Raw genomic sequence first — 20,745 nt, forward strand, 5'->3', positions numbered from 1 at the left:
CAAAAATGGCTCCACACGTAGTACAGTGGGTAGTGTCCACAACTTAACGTACATGAGTGAACCGCGCTCAAACAAGCACCAAGCACTGCTGCATAGAGTAAAAGTGATCCCTCCGGGGATATCTGCTCTCAAAAGAGCTCAGCAGTGCTAGGTGTGCTCACAGCAAAATGCATTTGTCAATGCATCTGTCGGCAGAGAATCTGCTGTCGAAATGACAGCCAAATCGCATGTGAAAGTACTATGTCTGGAAACCTAGAAAATTTGTATGTGAACATTCTGAAAAACCCCTCGTAACTTGTAAATTGTGTGTCGGTCTCGCTATGTGCCAATTTCTACCGTCGTGCAAAAATGCACTAGTTGAATAGCCGCCAAAGGTGTCGTAATCGAAAAACCGTTCCGTACAGCACGATGTGTGAGCTCGGTGCCGATGTTGGGTGTCATTCCTCTATGGTAGAGGCACCTCACCCGTGCTTGGACAAGCACAGTTGTCAATCGTGGGAAAAAGTCGTCCGCGTGAAACCGGTGTCAGGTCAGATATCTAGGAATCCGTCGCAATGTGTAAGAATGTCAAGCCGGTGCCGAAAAGTGTCAATGTTGTCTCCAACTGTCGGACGGGAGTGGCTAGCCAAACAGTCATAGACGCCTATGTTCGAAGCCAGTGTCGAGTTGTAGAGGCCGAGTTGGATCGGTGTCGAAAACCGATGCCGAGTCGCAAAAAAATTGAAGCCGAGAAGAAGGAGAAAATCGCCAAGAGGGTCGATGAAGTCGGGCCGATGCCGGGTGATGTCCGTGCTTACTCGTCGGCACCTGCACATGTCGGTGTGTGTAGCGCACGCCAAAAAACAATCGGTCTCTAATTTCTTTCTGTTGCTCTCTCTCTCTCTCTCTCTCTCAAGTGTTGTCTCTCAAAATGCGGTCTCTCACTCTCTACTCAAGCTCGGGACTTGGAGTCGAGAGAGCCGGGGTCGGTCGAGGATTTTGTGGTGGTGGGAGCAACCCCTTGCACACGAAGGGTGTGATAAGGCAAAATAAGAAAAAAATATCAAATTCTGCTCTTTGACGAAATTTTGCAGACTGACGAGATGCTGATGGTTCTGAGGACTGTCGAAAACAGAAAGTGTGTGTGTGTGTGTGTGTGTGTGTGTGTGTGTGTGTGTGGATGCCTTGCTTATGGCCCCTGCTTCTCCATTCCAGCACGCGTGTGTGTGTGGAATTGCTCGACTCCATTATGCTGCAGAGTTGTGCCCTCTTGTCCGGCTTTCCCTTCTGTTGGATCGGCTCATGACCTGCTGCAAAAGAGCTCGGTTCTCTCCTGCCCGCTACAGCCCGATTTTGCTACTGTATGTAACGTTGTTGCTTTGCAGGCCGGCTTGCTTCAATACTTTAAATTCTGCTCCCACTTAGCTTTCTTATTGCCGACTTGCTAAATCTCGATTTGCTCAAGCTTGATTGCTCTACAAATCTGCTCCAAGTCGATTCCCTTACAAGCTCACCAAAGCTTTGCTATGCTCCTTCAAAGCCTTCTATTTTCTCTGATGCATAGCTGACACGGACCTTGCTTAGCTTCTCAATTTTCTGTGTTGCTACTCGATTCACTGGTGCCCTTGCAACTCGATGCTCTAGCTTGTCGACTCTGCTCTGTCGATTCCCTGCAGAGCTACCAAGCTCTCTTTCTCTACAGAACTCCAAACTGCCCGACTGCTTGCTGCAGATTCCAAAACTTCCTTGGATTCCTTGCCGCTAGGGAGGGCTGCATGCACGGGGTAGCCATGATCCGCTCTGATACCAATTGATGTGGTCGGAGTGCACGTGTGTGGAGTGTGCAAGACATGGAAGGAGAAGGGGGAAGGGATGAAGCACAGCACAGCAGATTAGTAGTGGAGAGGAAACTGACAGAGTGAAGTCAACTGTCTCACTTTCTTTCCCTATATTGATTAAAGGGCAAAAAGGTAAGTAAAGGTGATTTCACACGACCACCTGGCCAACACCCCAACAGTTGGTGCCTATTGTGCATCAAGTAATAGTTGAAACTTGAAGGGGGTGGGCAACCCACCTAAACACATGAAATGGAAAACAAGAATAAAACTCTATACATATGATAGTGGTTTATTTTGTAGTTACATCAAAGTGTTCTCTAGTTTTGCAATTACATGTACAATAAGCATCCTTTGTGGTTCCATTCAACCCTAGGGAAGTTTTGAAGGTGATGATATCTTCTCTCCATATCTCTCTATACTAAGCATCTATTATACCCCATTTTCTTTGTATACCTTCTTACCATACAGATTATATATATTCTTATCATATCTAAATAATACTATGGTTGAGCATAAATGCTCAACTAGAGAGGTGGACAATGATGGTGCAACAAAATTTGGTCGATGCTATGAAGAGGGAAAAGCAAAGCTATGTGTGTCTACTAGTGCATGCCAAAGAGGTAAAGCAGGTATGAAGGTCATGGGCAAGCAAGTGATTACAGTGGTGTATGCTTTATATGGTTTTTTGGCCAAGGTGCTCTACCATAGGGCCTATCAGAGGTGGTTGGTCAAAGTGTCCAAAGTGAAAAAATAAAATTTACAAAGGTGGCCCTCAAAGTGTTCTCTAAGCTGGTCCAGACCGCTCCTCAATCAGAGCTATAGGGTGCAAGATATGGTAGCTTGAAGGTGGAGGAATCCCCACCACATTGAGTAGGTGCACGTGGATGGTTAGGGATTGGGTGTGTTGATAGGTTTAAAGTGCTTGATCCATGGAGCATGTCGATCTTTCCGAATGGACAATCAAAGTCTGAATAGCCAAGTTATGAGTAGTCAATTTTTGTGGGAGGTCAGTTATGTACTAGTTTGATCGCCTCGATAGCTATGTCGTCAGAGATTTTTTTAAGCTTTCTAAGGTTTACAGAGATGGTATGCAACATATGGAGCTATCTAGAAGTTACAAGACATCAATTGGAGTTGTGAGCGTGGAGATATGCTCAATTGAAGTTGGTGGGTAACCACCGCATAGGGGGAGGGAATCATATGATTTTTTCTCTTTTTGGGCTTGTCGTTCAAGGGCATGGAAAAGTCAAAATGTAGAACAGGCATTGGGGTTTGGAGCCACCAATGTTGGGTTTTGACCCGAGCTTTACAAGAAGGAGATCGGATTCCCGAGCCAGAAGCTATGGACTCCTCAAGTGGCATGAAAAAAATGTTTTTTTGGGGAAAAAAATTGTGAGGGTTTTCAAACCCCTTAGGGGTCAATAGATCTGGACCCTCCACGTGGCGTGTTGAAGAACCCACATACATGCACACATGGGAAGAATGGAGGCTATATATACTGGAATGTGACCTACTGTTAAAGTGTCTTAAGGGAGAAAGAGCTCCATGGCTCCCCCCCCCGGTGCGAGCAGGCAAGCGTTGCTCTGGTGGTGTTGTTGGTGTCTGTCGGTGGTGGTTGGCTATGTTGTGGTGTCAGTGGTGTATGTTACCACCCATTGGAATTCTTTGCTGGACTATCAATGCCCAGTTTGTCGCGTGTTTACACCGTGGCGATCCATGGGGTCTCCCCCTTTTCTACGAGGAGAGCCCAACCTTCTAATTTGGGATTGGTGCATGTGGTTGGCTTCCTAAGGCGGATGTTCCATGCAACCATCCATGCAATAAATATTTGAGGTGAACTTGGACATGTGTTCGGTGAAGAGTAGGTTGCTAAAAATGTCACACACGCCCCATAAAGGGCCTTTTTTTTGCAGATTATCACAGCTTTTGTGCTCATAGGTGAGGGAGTGAAGCCATAGCAGAGAAGTATTGTGTATCTTTAATATTTTTCAGAAGTAATTCAAAGCTCTATAACTCCCATTGTGTTATCTCTTTCCCCCCTCTCTCTTTCTCTTCCCTTCCTCTGTGTGAGTTGGTGCCAATGCATGTGTGTGTGATCACTGAACCATTTGAGTGTGCAAGAGCGAGGATTTGTGTATTGTGGGGTGTAATATTGAAGCATCAAGGGTCATGTGTGAATTTTGATCGTTACGAGGTCGTGTGCATTGTTTGAGTGTAGTCAATGGTGTGTTTTCTCGAGAATAGTGTTATTTGGGATGAATTTCCTTATGATTACTTCCAACAAATGAAGCATCTATACAGATGCAAACTATCACATTGTCTTGTTCTCCTATGCATACAACAAGTGATCTGCATAAGCCATATCAAAATCATCTATATCATGCAAATATGGAATATTTCCAGTTGTATTGAAGTGTGTCAAAAGAGTAGCTCTTACACATATACACCAAATTTATGTAAACAATCTTGGAGAAAACTAAAGACCATTTGCGGACATTACACCAAGCAAAGGTACCATACACGAAAGTGTGTTTTTGGCCTTCTAAAGGTCTTAGTATGGTTCAAGGTCGTTCAATTCTAAATGCTTCAATTCTAAATGCTTGACATGTGTCCCTTTAAAAGTTTGAAGAGAAAAAAAAGCATTTCCATTCAAATGCTATTTCCCTTGACTGCTTTCGTTTTTTTTTTGCCATGCTAAACAAGGTGAGGAGGGATCACGAGGGCTTGCCAATGAAATTTTCTAAAAAATTTTCTTGGCAAACTCAACGAAAAGAGAATTCAAGGGCAAACTCAAGGAAAGTTAACCACTTGTTTTAACTTCTTAGATCCAAATCTACGATGTTTTGTTGTCACACGTTCCCTCAAGAGGTGATAGCTCAAATACCATTTCTTGAGCGATAGGGCTAAAAGTTGGTTTCTACTTTGGGTGAAAATACAAAATACCAAATTTCACATCTTCACTTTAGTGTTCCCATTGATGAATTTAGATTTTCATTAATGCCCACATCAACCTACTTACATGTCCACATCAACCTAATTATCTTAAATATTTCTCCCAAATATTGGATATCATTTTTCACGAGTAAGGAATTCTTCATGCGGGTATGGTTTATGAACATACAAGTATGGCTCAGTTAGCATTTACTACAATCTCACTTGCTATTAAGTCTCAATAGTCTGAGCAGATGAACAAAAACTGTCCAAGCTCATTCAAGTTTTCCACGTTGATACAGCAGACGCGATATCAAATTTCCTTGCTCAAACAAAGTTTCTAGATCCTTTGCATCAAAAAAAATTCCGTGATGATACAACATGGATTGCGATTACGAGCTCTAACAGGCAGAGCCACAGCTTATACATCAGGATTCAAGGCATCATCAATTGTTTAAGTGCATTGTAGATATGGTGATGGAATTAAGTTTATATGTATAGTATATATATATATATATATATATATATATATATATATATATATATGAATATATATAAAGATATGAATGTAAGGATTATGGTTAGCTTAAACAATCATGATAGTGGCCTTAATGATAAGCAACATATGAGCCTCAGATCGGGACGTCACCTATTGAAGAAATTAAGATGGCTCATCAATAATTCATTTGCAAGGAGTGAGGAGGCACTTGGCTTTGCCATGGTAGCCAGAGTTTGCTCGCTTGAAATTCAAGGCCCACTTAAGAACCTCTGTGTTCGAGCCTGCGAGAGCCTCGTTGAAATGATAGTTCACCTGTGCAACACATGAATTGATCAATAACTCATAGTGTGTCTCACTAGATGCCTTAAAAAGAGTCTTCCAACATACTGTATACACACACACACACACACACACAATTTGACTATTTAAAATATGTTCCCTAATACTATGCCATGATGAACAACATATCACATACAAATATACACTTTCTTTTCCTTAGATAAAACCTATACATCATGCTATTTTCCTTGCCCTCTACTCTGCATCCATTAAATACCATCTAATTCACTACATCCGTGCTCACCTCAATAGCATTATAGTAGAAGGGCAGACTGTTGAAAGCATTGAAAGTAGCAGCAATGCTTTCCCGAAGCAGCACACGGTTAATTTCACCCGATCCCCGCAGCCCTTGCTCAAGGTTAAGGGTGGACCCAAACTTTTTGGTCGCCGCTGGCCCATACCACATTCCAACCTTAGTCTTTGGTGACCACACTCTCCAATAGCATTTGTATTGAGGGTTCAACCAGTCCCTGCAAAAGATGTCTGAGGTTACTTCCAATGTGCTTCGACCAAAAGCAGTTTATCAACAGAGAGTTGTGCCACAGAGGTAGCAGACTATGTGATCACCAAAGGACCTTGCATTTCAACTAGAAATCATCTTAACCTAAGCAAAAACCAGTGGCAAGGTTCTATCCAAGCATAATTGTGGCAAGCATCTCTCTCAGATCAAGACATTGTAGAGGAAGCTTCATAGACATCAATCAGCATCCCAAGCGGGAAAACCCCCATAAAAACTTGGCTGGTTCAGATAAGCCGCCAAATAGTTCAAGAGAACACTACGGCATGCATGCACTTGGCATAAGAGAGCCCTTAGCCATCGAGCTTCAAGCTTATTAAAACACCTGTCAACCAACTCATGCAGAGCCCTTGGTATGCAAGCATCGATAACATTACTATATCACCAATCAGCTACCTTGATGAATCTAAATTTTCAATTTCTTGCTCAATGGTATCAATCTGGTTCACCAATGCACGCAATGCACATCGAAGGGAGACTACCTAGTTGATTTCATTTGCTTCCTGATGGACTAGCATCTTGCACACATTGTAAATCTACTTCAACTCCTACCTAAGCTAGACTTTACTAAGTTCAAAGGTATTTGCATTACCATTGATTAACCTACCATTCATTCCAAGATCCACACAGAGTTGAACATGCATGGGCAAAAAATGATTCAAACCCTTAAAAAATTGCAATATAAAATGTTCCAATAGTAGCATTCACATGAAGACAAGACTCAAACCTTGGAAGTAATTTGCAATAACAAATGTTCTGATTGTATTTACTGTTAGGAAATTGTAATAAACCAAATGTACCAATGTAACATAAGCAGATAATGATTCAAACCTAAATAGATTGCAAATAAAAAAATGTCCCAATTGTACTCGCTGTGCAGTGCATGCCGAGAGCTTTGCGAAAGGGAGAGGAGGCAAAGAGACCTTGGGGCTGGGGGTAGTCTTTTTCGCATTTGGGCAAAAGGACATGGGTTTGGAGGGCTTGTAGAAGCGACCTTCTGCAGTGTACATGGCCGTTCCAAAGAGCTTCCAGGAAAGCTCAAGAGGGCGGGCTGCAACACCCGCACCAGCACAAGTGCTTTTCGGACTACTACCTGCAAGCCTCACAAAGCAACCATCCAGCTTTTGTGAGCCATCCAGTTTGATGGCATATGTTCCTATCATGCTTGTGTCTGCCGCCTTTAACAGGGTTACCTTCCCATGGCTATCCTTGCACTCCAGCAGCACCTCGGCACTTGTTGTGGAAAAATGTAGGGTCACATCAGCGAATTTTGTGGGGCAAACACTCCACTTTCACAACACTACTAGTAGCAGAAAAGGGCCGATGTTGTATTACAAGTGCCATACGCACAATTGACCATGCTTCCTGAACAAATGCGCTCTCTCTCTCTCTCTCTCTCTCTCTCTCTCTCTCTCTCTCTCTCTCTCTCTCTCTCTCAGGTAATCGAGGGTCTGCAGGAGTATGGCTACATTTAGTGAAGCGCAGGAGCCTCAAGGGGACATCTGGACAGCTTGCACAAAACTGAGGTGATGGAACTCTTGAGGACACGTCAAGCTCGCATGTGCTACTGCAGGCAGATTTGACTTCCTTGCAATGAGCAACACCACACGTGAAAAACAAGGTGAGGGATGGCGCACATGCTTAGATGTTAAGCTCTGATAAGCCCCAGTCCGTCCTCTGCGTTCCTACAGACAGCTCTAAGCAAAATTTCGCATGCCTTCTCACCTCGAAAAGTGCTGGCCGTCCATGTGGATGTCATCCGTGAAAGAACACCCAAGCTAGCCCAACACTAAGGCCTTTCCTTAGCAGGCCAAAAAGACTTTAGAGAACAAAGGACTAAAGAGTATTCATAGGAGTATGCTCCATGATGTGAAGTATTGGTTCAATAATTTCCTCTAATGTTCTCACATGTAAAAAGTCCATTCATGCTGATAAAAAAGACTAGAGAGAACAAAGGACTAAAGAGTATTCATAGGAGTATGATCCATGATGTGAAGTATTGGTTCAATAATTTCCTCTAATGTTCTCACATGTAAAAAGTCCATTTATTTCAGGACTTTACAAAGATTCATTTTATTAAATTGTGAAATTATTTTATTATTCTCTAAGCTTATTAAATTTATTTATTTTTATAGGAACAATAGTATATTCTTTTTTTAATGTTTTATAATATTTATTTATTTTTATTGATTTTATATTAATTTTTTTCCAATTTTATTTTGTTTTTAAATAATAATGTGTAATATGCACCTTTCAATTTATTATTTAAGGGGAGCCTTTTCTAATATATAAACCGTTCATGATTATGGTTGGGTTCACAATAGTCTACGAAAGACATTTAAAAAGGAGCGTGTCTCCACCACGGAGGTTGTCCATTGACACAAAAGGAAATTGCACTTCTCTGGACCCACAAAAAATTAGTGAGCCTTCCCTCCCTCGAAAGAACAATTCTATCGTCTCACTTTTCATTACGAAATGTGGATTGGCATGATTGAACTGAATTCAATGGCTACGTGTTCAACAACACTACCATGATACTACAGCTCGTTGGACGTCAAAATTGTGCAGAACATATTTTATAGAGCTACCTTCGTCCCTTGTGTATGAAGGGAGAGATGACAAAAAGAATGCGAGGTTTTTGCAGCCGGCTTTTGTGAATCTAGCTTATGTATGCATACTGTATGTATAATGAATAATATAATGTTTTTTTATTCTTTTTTATTTTATTTTGTTATCAAATGATAATGTACAATGTATATCTTTCACCTTATTATTTAAGTGGAGCATTTCCTAATATATATACCATTTGTGATTATATAGGTATAATGGATAATATAATTTTATATTAAAATGCAACTAACATTAAATGTGATTGTAGGCACTTAATAAAGCTTAGTTTCCATAAATCTCATTCCCCCCTTAACTTAGTGGGCCTTTGTGCCTCCACCTTTTTTTTCTCCTAATTTATTATAGTTCTTCCAAGTGTTTTTTAAGTCATTATTTTTTATGCTTTTGGAATATATTATAGTTTAGATAGTTCATTACTATTATTAATTTTGGAAAACATAATATTTTAATGTGATAACAAGTGTTTTAAAGTATTGGTACCACTTTTATGTTTTTGCTCTCACAAAGAAGCCTCTTAAAATTCTTCGATCGCTACAAAAAAATTCCTCTCAATAGCCTTTATGTTTTTGCGAACGTCGTGACCCGGGTCATGGGTTCGAGTGCGACCAAGTGACCTTGATAGCGCTCATGGACGCTTGTGTTGTCTCGCACAGGATTAATGTGATTTGCTACAAAAAATTCTTCTCCATAGCCTTTGGTGAACTTTCACTTTGTTCTTATATAAGAGAATAAGGGTATTTCTAGAGAGAGGGGTGGTATATTCAGGTGTAGACAAAAGGTATGTGGGTTCCTACATAGTGATAGCGACATACCAATCACCTCGCAAAAAAAATAAAAGATTAAAAGTGTTAGTATGTGGAGTTTATGAGAACCATGTGGACTTTGAGAGTGACGGAGATTGGTCATTTCTTGTTGCGCCAAATGAATTTGGTATTTTCCTATTATCCTTCAATCTTACTTTGAGAATACAAGTTCCGAGTCGGATTGAAGTGATTAACTCTTTTATGCTCCCTTACATTGCCTTCACCAGCCCTCTCCTCAAAATTGCCAAGTGTAATTGGAAGGAGGTTTTGAAACCTGTTAAAAGATTCATATGGAAGAACAACATTAAAGCCTCGTCACCATGGCACTAAGCAAAGTGGAAACCGATAGCTTGTCCAGTTGCCCAAGGTGGCCTCGAAATCCTCAACCCTAATGTCCATGTCAAGGCTCTTTGTGCCAAGTTTGTGGTATCTATAGCTAAACAAGAACATGCTTGGGCTGTCATGGCTAAGGACATGATTAACAAGTCAAATATTTTCTCTGAAGGTGGTCAATGGAAAGAGATTGAGGTGCACGACAAGCTATTATCCCGGAGGTGGTCTAGTCTGAAAATAGGTAGCACAACAGGGGAGCTGGTGAGAAAGTGCAATAGAGAGACATGGGTTCTAGAATGGGGGATGTAATCACGTATTTTTAAAACTCCACCTCACATTGGTCCCTTTGGTTGACAAAAGCAGCTGAAGTTAGCCTGAACTCTTACTTGAGGGAAATTGCTAGAAGGTTGAACATTAAAGGACTCTAGCGGCCGATCGCGACTGATCCATCTTTGGGATGAAAACTGTAAGCGTTGGAAATCTTGGGGAAATCTTCTGACTTTCTAGCTGACCAGTTTCAACTGAATGTCATGGAAAAGGTGCTTGTATGCAGAACGGTTGAAGGCCTGGACAACGGTTTAATGCCGGTTCGAAAATCCACTTTTGAGTGGAAAGCTTGGAAATGGCCCAAGAGCAGCCTGTTCTTCAAACTTCACACCAAGAACATCTATCAAGAGCTCATGAACAAGGATGATTGGTTCGCCCCCTTGAACAAGCAGTGGAAAAAACAATGGTCAGAAGCCCGTTGGCCTATGGTCACGATGAACATTTGGAGGCCATATTGGCCCCATTGTGTTAATGTGTTTCTGTGGAAGGTGCTATAGGGGGCCTTGCCGAACAGTGTCAAGATTCATGCATGAGGCATAGGATCCGATAGTTGCTCAGGTTGCCGACGGGCTAGCGAAGACCTCGCACATCTTTTTATGGACTGTCTGACTATTAGAGAAATGGCGGGGAAGGTGTGCAAGTGGATACAAATAACATGGAAGATAGGCTTCTTCAAGAATGATCTATGTTTAGGGGGGAAGCAATTTCTAAGTCCCACCCTTCTTGTGTGTACCCAAATTATTAGATTTTGCTTCTTTTTTAATATCTGGAAGGTTAGGAGCTGCCGCGTCTTTGATAATGACCTTTCTGTGGCTAGCTTCTCAATGATTGTACAAGAAACTAAGGAGCTTATATATGTGATAGGTAAAAGTCACAGCTCGGATGACTGGCTTAGGGCAACCCGTGCCATTTGATCTTGATAGTAGTTATCCGCCTGAATCCGATGTAATCTCAAAACCCCAAGGCTCAGCATGAGCTTGAGGTTTTTCTGTAATTCTCTCTTCGACATTCTAATACAATCACTCACAATTGTGAGTTTTGCAAAAAAAAAAACTAACTAGTTACATGGATGAGAGGCTTCTTATCTCTTTCAAGAACAAAACACTTTTTTTTTATAACTCTACTCAACTCTAAGAATGACTTCATTAGGCAAATCTCATTGCTAAACTTCATCATCTTCTTCATTTTCCTTGTTTTTCTTGTAACCTTTGATTATGATATTAGTTGATTCTCCGACAATGACTCTCTCGATCCATCCATGTGGACAAGGGAGATTGTTACTAGAGGGATCATCTTTGGCACCTGGGAGCCCTTTGGAGGTAGATGTAACCCACAAACAAAGATTCCTATGGGTGATGGAGAAAGTGAAGAACAAGATGCAAAGGTGGGAGTTTGTGCTCTTTCCTTCCCGAGCATAATAAAGGTCATTAATTCCTTCCTACTCCCTTATTTAGCCTTCATTGGGCCATTATTTAAGCTAGCCAAATGCAACTAGAAAGAGTTCTTGAAACGATTCAAGAGGTTCCTACGGAAGAACAACACAAAAGACTCAACGCCCTGATAGTGGGCTAAGTGGGAGATCATTGCTAGACCTGTGGAGCAAGGTTGTTAGACCTGTGGAGCAAGGCGATCTCGGGATTCTTAATCCTGGCATTCATGCAGAAGCCCAATACGCCAAGCAGAAGCCCAATACGCCAAGCTTGTGGTGGCACTTGCTAAACTGTACCAAGCATGGGCTATTATGGCTAAGGGCTTGAAGTGCACGACAAGCCCTTTGGGCCCCTCCTTGGGCCACCCTTAAACTTGGGGGTATGGCACGCGAACTCGCTCGAAAATGCAACAAGGCAACGGAGTCCTTGGAATGGGGAGAGGTGCTCAAGTACTTTCACCATTCCATAGTTCATTGGTCCCCTTGGCTCTCCAATGTTGGAAGCATCCAGCTTACCCCTTTTTGGAGAGAGGTGGCTAGGAAAATGAATAACAAAGGTATTAAACATCCGGGACAACTCTGGGATTATAGCAATTGTGATTGAAAAGGAACGGACCAATTGGCTCTCCAACTTAACTTGAATGGGATAGAAAGGGTGTTGATCAGCAGAGGTCTAGATCAGGTAAAGAAGGTGTGTTTACCAGACTGTGAATCTAAAGTGGAAATCTTGATGGCCTCAGAATAGACACTTCTTTAAACCCCGAACCAAGGATGTGTACTTTACACTAATCTATTCAAAGATATGATTCTCTTCGCTTAATAAGTAGTGGAGTGTTCATTGGCCAAAGCCAAGGTGGGAGATAGCTACGATGAATATTTGGAGCCCACCATGGCCACATAAGACGAAGGTATTCGTATGGAAGGTTCTATGGGGAGCCATACCAACTGGGGTGAAGGTGTCCGCTAGGGGAATTGGCCCGAACAAATGTCCACAATGCAAGGAGGCTAGTGAAGACCTTTCTCGCCTTTTCAAGAAGTGCCCGGTGATTTGTGGCCTAGCTAGTAAAATCTTCAAATGGATCTAAAAAACCTGGAAAATAGGATTTTGCAAGAATGACCTTTTTTTGGGAGGGAAGGCTTTCAAGAAAGGTTTTCGAGAGTCAAGCACTACTCATCACCACACAAATTGTGAGATATTGCTATTTCCATCACGTTTGGAAGGCTAAGAACAGTCGTATTTTTGAGAGCACATTGGAAACACCCAAATTCACAAAGAAAATTTCCATCGGGAAACATTTGGACTTAGATGAATGGAACAAATCCTTAAGTAGCCCTGTGACTAACTTTCTAGGGTAAATGCACGAGCTCTTCTCTTGCCATGGGGTGGCTCCCCTATCAGCCGATGTACTGATGACCGTGTGGAGCTATAATGGTTCGACAAGAGCATGACAAGAACTTGTATTTGTTCTACTATTTGAATATAATCTACTCATAATTATGAGTTTTGTAATTTAAAAAATGATAATAGTTTATTCTACTTAGTCTAAAAGTAGCACAATAATAGATACATGTTTGGTAAGTACAACAAGGTGTGGTGGGCTCTTTGGAAGTAGCATTTCCCTTAAAAGGTGACATTGTGGAGCTGACCTAACGAACGTTCCCTCTTTCACAAAGGTTTTTTTGTGTTTTCCTCAAATAAGGCTCCAAATATGTCCTTTTAAATTTCTATGAGCAATCTTCTATTAATGGCATCGCACATAGCACTAACGTGTGAGGGTTGAGAATCTTGAAAAAAACAATCCACAATTATGCCTAGATATATATAAAGCAGGGCATTATCTTTTCTAACATATTCCAAGCTTGATGCTTTTCCCTTGCCTTGGATTCAAAGTGAAGGATTTGATAGTTTTTGGGTGTCAATATGAGGGTGAAGTACCAAGCTATATTAATAGATAGGTTATATAGTGCTGAATATGGGTGTGGGAAAGAAAACATGGAGAATAGGTTAGCAAAATGCAACACATATTGCCACTTTCTTGTATCTAATTCTACGCATAGTTTAAGAATTTTTGAGGTTATAGCAGCCATATACTAAGACTAGGACCCCATTGAAGTTCATGGGAAAAATAGGTTTGTAGCATGAACAATTTTATATATGGTGTACCATGGGGGTAATCATCAAAGTATGTTGTTTTTGGTACAATGCAACACTACCTTGGCTTTGGAAGCTTGTCATGACCAAGTTATCAAGAAATAGGCATGTTTTATTTTTCAAAATTGGAATGGGTTCTTAGCTTGAAGCTCATATAAGGATGTTTGAAAATTCACACATATACTGAGTAATTTCTTCCCAAAACCCTAAAAGGACATTTTTATGTCTTGGTAGGTTACCAAACTAGTGTTAACCTAGCTACTTTAGTCATTTATCTAGTAAATGGGTATATAACCTAGCTGGTTAAGTGAAACCATAACCAATCTCAATGGACAGAATATAAGATGGCTAGGTAGATAATTAAAATTCAAACGTTAACAACCAAGTAGAGTGGATCTAAATCAATTAGCAAGTTAGCTAGCTTTGTAGCTACCAAATTAGCTACTGATACCTACCTACTTTATCTAGCTAGGTAGCTAGCTTATGGATCCCTTGCAATGTACATTTACTACTGCAAGGAGGCCGTCGGCTTTTGCCAAGGTGGACCCTACATACGACTTCCACATGTATGTCCTCGACGTGCACAAGAACTATTGGATTGCATTAACAAAGGATAAGTCTTTGGCTAACAATGCAAATATTGTGACAAAGACCAAGATGTTTCAAACTTTATGGAGCGGTGCTTGAGCAAGAGTTGAGTTCTTATGCAGAGTATGAGGGATTATGTGCATCAAGACACGTGGGTCTCATGAGACCTTTCTCTACCATTGATCATGTATTCACTTTGAGATGCAGCACTACCTTGGCTTTGGAAGCTTGTCATGACCAAGAAATCAAGAAATAGGCATGTTTTATTTTTCAAAATTGGAATGGGTTCGTAGCTTGAAGCTCATATAAGGATGTTTGGATATTCACACATATACTAAGTAATTTTTTCCCAAAACCCTAAAAGGATATTTTAATGTCTTGGTAGGTTACCAAACTAGTGTTAACCTAGCTATCTTAGTCATTTATCTAGTAAATGGGTATATAACCTAGCTGGTTGAGTGAAACCATAACCAATACTCAATGGCCAGAATATAAGATGGCTAGGTAGATAATTGAAATTCAAATGTTAACAACCAAGTAGAGTGGATCTAAATCAATTAGCGAGTTAGCTAGCTTTGTAGCTAGCAAATTCGCTAGTGATACCTACCTACTTTCTCTAGCTAGGTAGCTAGCTTATGGATCCCTTGCAATGTACGTTTACTACTGCAAGGAGGCCGTCGGCTTTTGCCAAGGTGGACCCTACATAAGCCATCCACATGTATGTTCTCAACGTGCATGAGAACTATTGGATTGCATTGACAAAGGATAAGTCTTTGGCTGACATTGCAAATACTGTGACAAAGGCCAAGATGTTCCAAACTTTATGGAGCAGTGCTTGAGCAAGAGTTGAGTTCTTATGCAGAGCATGAGGGATTTGTGCATCAAGACACGTGGGTCTCATGAGACCTTTCTCTACCATTGATCATGTATTCAATTTGAGATGTTTGATTGATCAAGCTAGAGTGTGAGGAAGAGACAGCTATATTGCTGCTTGTGGACTTCCACAAAGCCCAATGCATCGAGAGAGTTGTTTCCAGGATCAGTGTCCCATTGGACCTGATATGGGGTATCTATGCTTTGTATGAGCATCCCATTGGACATGGCATGGGATATCTATGCTTTGTATGAGCATGTATTTAGGATATTTCGATGCCCAGGAGGTACATCACCGACCATTGCTGTGTGAAGCAAGAATACCCGGTCTCCCCTGAGGTAGTGGACTTTATTACAGGTGGCGGTGGAGATGGAATTGACAGCACGTACTCTAGACCATATTATGCTCTATATGCTGATGATATCCAGAAGCTCACAGCAGCACTTGCATGAATTAGATGACTTTGTTGCAGTCACTCAACCAGAGGTCAAGTGGACGTGGTCACTTCCCAACGAAATACACTAGTCACACCAGCACTTATGTAAGGACTCGTGGTATGGGTGACAGGCCTAGCAGCCCACTGGTGGATGCCGATAGAGCGACCGCTGGTACTCACAAGAGCCCGGATGATCAGCAGCATACCCTCAGTACCTCATGATATTGTTCACACCGAGTTTTTTGCACCACCCATGGATGATAACGGAGGCCATATTTCATACCATATTCCTTCTAGACAGATTCAAAGAGATGTCACCTATTCGATTATCATACACAGCTTTCAAAGCTTCTAGACAACTAGCCAACAAAGGGGACAAAGCATCATGGTACACCTAGGTCACACATTGGTTCTCATGGTTTTAGGGTAGCGATTGGCTAGAGAGAGAGAGAGAGAGAGAGAGAGAGAGAGAGAGATTCTTCAGAAGGAGAATCTCGACCTATGTACACATGTGGTATATCTTTTTTCATCCCAAAAAAGGAAAAGCTAAACAAAAAATGAAAAACTATTGTTAATTAATAAGCAAATGGTAGGACTTAAATCTAAAGGAGGTGCTAATGATGATCATGATAGATGGAAAATTCCTAGGGGCTCTTAATGCAAGACTATATTGATAGGGCATACAAAAATGATTTGCAATCTAGCTACTATAGTGGGGGTGTAGTATGGTGTACATCAATGAAGGGGGTGTCAAAAACTCCTTGAAGAATATGCTGGGAGCGGAGTCGAACCCTCTGCCTGCAGTCGCGTACATAATGCTCCTCACTCTCCACCTCTCCATGCAATCACATGCATAATGCTCCTCACTCTCCACCTCTCCATGCAATCACATGCATAATGCTCCTCACTCTCCACCTCTCCATGTTCCTTGCCATCCACCTCCTTCTTGTTTAGTCTATATTCTCTAAAAAATTATGTCCTCATCTCTCTAAAATTTTGAGCGGCTTTGCCAAATTATATCTCAAGGTGATGTGATGAAGTCTCTCTCTCTCTCTCTCTCTCTCTCTCTCTCTCGTTGCGGCATGGCTTGCACATAATCTTGGGTGATCTAGAGACCCCTTGTTATGTTTAAGAGATATGACAAAGACAATATTCCTGGAATTTTGAGAAATGTAGAAGTACACGGCTAGAAATCAATGAAATTTTATATGAGTGTCATGATGTTTCTACTGCTCAACGCATATGCATCCAAATAATTTGGGCATTGGTAAAAACATGTTTTATGGGCCAAGGAGACACCAATGTCATGTTTTAAGAGCGAAGTGAAGACATGCAACCAATGTCATGTTAACAAAAACAAAACGAATTTTACTAGATCCCTTGGAATGTCATGCATTTCAATTACTGGTTGTCATTGATTCCATTTGGATAACTATCAAAAATGGCAAATTTATACCAACGAAGTGGACCAAAAAAAAGAAGCCATGAGTTGGTTGTTTTGTTTATGAATTAATTTGAAAAGCTATGTAGCTTGCTTTATATTATGAGTGATCAGACACTTAGATAAATCAAGCAAGATGTAATTTGTTCATCTTCAAACAAAATTAAGCATGCCCTAATCAGATCATCAACAATCCTATGGACAAGTGCAAACACTTTAAATATGTCGAAAGCGTATGTCTCACATCTACAATCCAAAGTTACCTTCCCCGATTGGAGATTTCCTATGATACTAGCATGTATTCCACTAGTCCTACTTACTTAAGTCATTCATCTTTATATATCGGTTTGAGCCTGAATCTCATACTGTCATCTTATAGGTAAGGACACCTAGTGATCAAGCTACCACTTATGCTAATGAAAAAAAGCCTTCAAGAACCTTTGATGTTAGACTATATTTATATAAAGATGCCCAAAGACTCCAAGACTAGGTGAGCAAGCAAGCATCATAAGCTTCAAAAGAGATTTTGTGCTCCTCCCTTGATCACCTGTTAGATTTGCATGGTTGCCTATTAGCGAGCTGTTTCTCCACATCTCATTGTCCATCTCAAAGAAAATTGGGCGTCTTTCATGTCGTCCATCTGAAAGAACATTGGGTAAAGTCCTCGCGAGCCAAAGATCAATGCACCTCTCAACCCGGAATGGTGCCTATGATGAGTGCTTCATCATACATAAAGATAAATCTAAAAGACTCGCTCCTTGAATCTAGAAGAGCTTAAGGATAGTCTTAGTAGTTAAACAATCCACGAACTAAAGCTAAGGTTCATGGATGAGAACATCAATGATTGTAAAGGGCAAAACAATGTCTGTCCTTGGCATAAGCGACAATCTAGAACACTACAGAGTCAAGATGGATGTCCAATGCCGAAACGAACATCAGTGCCAACATATCAGTACCAAACAATCGCATTTAATAATAGGCCAGCCCTCATTTGTGAGAACTTGTGAGGCTAAGCTTGTCCAACATTACCATGAGGTAAGAAAGATTTAATAGGATGCACTGTCTTGTGAGACCAAGGGGTTGTCGGATGGTGACGACTATTCAGTGGTCTATCCAACACGTCATAGTCAATCCAAGTAGCCAAGAGATTCTCCAGCATATGTTTCAATAGCCCATGGATAGAAACCCGATGACAATAACCCTCCTTTCATCCTTGGAGCCCTTTATGAAGTTGGGTCTTGCCTCAACAGGGACCATCAAGCCAAAAACGAGAACCGTGTCAAGATACTACGAAAAAACACACGGAAAACCACATGCTTCAATTAAAACCTGATTGGATCAACTCCTGATGTTAGAGATCTGAATTGGGCTTGGCATAAGCGACAATCTAGAACACTACAGAGTCAAGATGGGTGTCCAGCGTCGAAACGAACATCAGTGCGAACATATCAGTACAAACAATCGCATGTAATAATAGGCCAGCCCTCATTTGTGCGAACTTGTGAGGCTAAGCTTGTCCAACATTACCATGAGGTAAGAAAGATGGAATAGGATGCACTGTCTTGTGAGACCACAAACACCTACATCCTCGGACACTAGGGGTTGTCGGATGGTGACAACTATTCAGTGGTCTATCCAACACGTCATAGTCAATCCAAGTAGCCAAGAGATCCTCCAGCATATGTTTCAATAGCCCATGGATAGAAACCCAATGACAATAACCCTCCTATCATCCTTGGAGCCCTTTATGAAGTTGGGTCTTGCCTCAACAGGGACCATCAAGCCAAAAACGAGTAACCGCGTCAAGATACTACAAAAAAAACGCACGGAAAACCACATACTTCAATTAAAACCTGAATGGATCAACTCCTGATGTTAGAGGTCTGAATTGGACAAACATCCAGAATTAAGGAAAGTCAAATCATCCAAACCATACAGGGCTACAACAGTTCAAAAGAACATTTGATAGAATGTTCAAATCATTTTATCAGAAGAAAGGGCTACAACAGTTCAAAAGAACATTTCATAAAATGGTACAAGACAGAAAGTGTCACACTCGAAAAAAGGAACCCCCATTAGGCATATAGTCCATCTGAGGAACTTCAATGACAGCAGCTTATCAAAGCAAGATAGCACCAAGCTCTGGAGGGGGACGGGTACAAGGAACCCTCACCAAATTATGCAGCATAAAGGACCATACTCACAAAAGAGTTACCATGTGGTGCCAAGGTTTCTCCCTAGGTTTATTATCCTGAAGTAAAAACATACTTATCCACACACATAGGAGTAAGCAGAGGCCAACCATAATAGTGAGAAATGATGAAACAAGACCAGCACAGCATAGTATTTGATCTGATGTACAATATCAGCTATAAAATAGCATCACAAGAGACAAGCCCCCGGAACCCATGATAATAACCCTAATACAGTCACTGCTCAGTTTCTGTGCATTTTTCAGTCGTGATTTCTTTGAAATATATATCATGTAGAGAGGCATTACACACCCCACAACAACCAGAGAAAATATGTGCACATGGAGAGAGGAACTATCCCAAGAGACCTCAAAGATCTATCCGACGAGAGTTGAACTCAAGACTTGTTAGTCAGCCTATGAGACAAATCAAGTATACATGTGTGTATGTCCTTTGTCTATCGGAAAAGACAAAATAGTTCAAACTGGTACGAGAGAGAGAGAGAGAGAGAGAGAGAGAGAGACCCAAAAAATCATTCATTGAACAGCCGAGGTTCTCATCCTTCCCAACTTGTTTAAATGCTCAAAGAAAATCCAAATATGTTTAAAAGCTCACTTCCGCTAAGAACTACACTTCAGACAAATATGCATGCGTAGAGTTGTGAGACTGGTACAAAAGGCAAACATTAAGAAAAACCATAGTAGAGCTTTCTTAACCATTCACAGAAAACCTGACCCAACCTTGAATTACATTTCCACATGAATCGTTCTGTAAACTCCCAATTTCAAGTTTTAGCTCTTTCAGGAGAAGGCATCTCTACACTGCACAAGGACACAGTTTTTAAGCCTCCTAAAAGGCTTACAAAGGTTCTAGCCATGGTAGTCCTCGTGCCCCTTGTTGAACTTTTGAGCCAAGCCATCTGATCGTAATTTCTTCTCTAGGCCTCCAGGTCGTTTAGGCCCTTCCTTGGTCTTACGTTTGATTCTGCAGTACAAAATCAATCTCTCTCTCTCTCTCTCTCTCTCTCTCTCTCAATCAAAAAAGAATGGGGACTTGATACCCTGCCCGAAGGCATTACATCAGCCCATAGGCACACACAATATGACGAATCTGATAGTGGAAAAACCCCTGACCTATTCAACAACCACAAACCTAAGGGGAAAACTACCAGTGATACAGAGCTACAAAAGATGGGTAGGAGCAGGGGAATAAGGGAAGAAGGTAGTAGAGAGCTGATGCAGAAACAGGCCACCCAAGTCGAGGAAACCGAAGACTCCATCTCCAAGAGCCAACTCCAACCCTCAAAGGCCATAGCTAACGGCGCATCCCATCAGAGGGAACATCACCACTACAAAAATACTCTACACCAAATATCCGGGAGAGAGAGAGCCTCTAGCCATCCGTGGTAGTCATCAACACTCTTCCACCTGCACAAAACA

The 20,745-nt window shown here is 41.3% G+C and overlaps 2 protein-coding genes across 3 annotated transcripts in view; both read right to left on the bottom strand.

Annotated features, from left to right (window-relative positions):
* Positions 1 to 5,315: 5,315 nt before the first annotated feature.
* LOC147436577 (uncharacterized) lies at positions 5,316 to 7,851 on the bottom strand. The gene is made up of 4 exons (XM_086487875.1): positions 7,829 to 7,851; positions 6,977 to 7,336; positions 5,831 to 6,056; positions 5,316 to 5,559 (listed from the first exon to the last, which is right to left on the bottom strand). The coding sequence occupies exons 1-4, from the start codon at positions 7,849 to 7,851 to the stop codon at positions 5,431 to 5,433; spliced, it is 738 nt and encodes a 245-aa protein (XP_086344001.1). The 3' UTR covers positions 5,316 to 5,430.
* Positions 7,852 to 19,991: 12,140 nt separating this feature from the next.
* LOC147436578 (uncharacterized) overlaps positions 19,992 to 20,745 on the bottom strand; it is a 64,516-nt gene continuing 63,762 nt past the window's right edge. For both annotated transcript variants that reach the window (XM_086489449.1, XM_086489448.1), the window contains exon 5: positions 19,992 to 20,290. In XM_086489449.1, coding sequence (XP_086345575.1) covers positions 20,176 to 20,290 — 115 coding nt within the window. In that variant the 3' untranslated portion in view covers positions 19,992 to 20,175. The remainder of the gene's footprint in view (positions 20,291 to 20,745) is intronic.

The sequence above is a fragment of the Adiantum capillus-veneris genome, chromosome 18 (genome assembly GCF_014529385.1).
Source record: "Adiantum capillus-veneris isolate H3 chromosome 18, ASM1452938v2, whole genome shotgun sequence".
NCBI lineage: Eukaryota > Viridiplantae > Streptophyta > Polypodiopsida > Polypodiales > Pteridaceae > Adiantum > Adiantum capillus-veneris.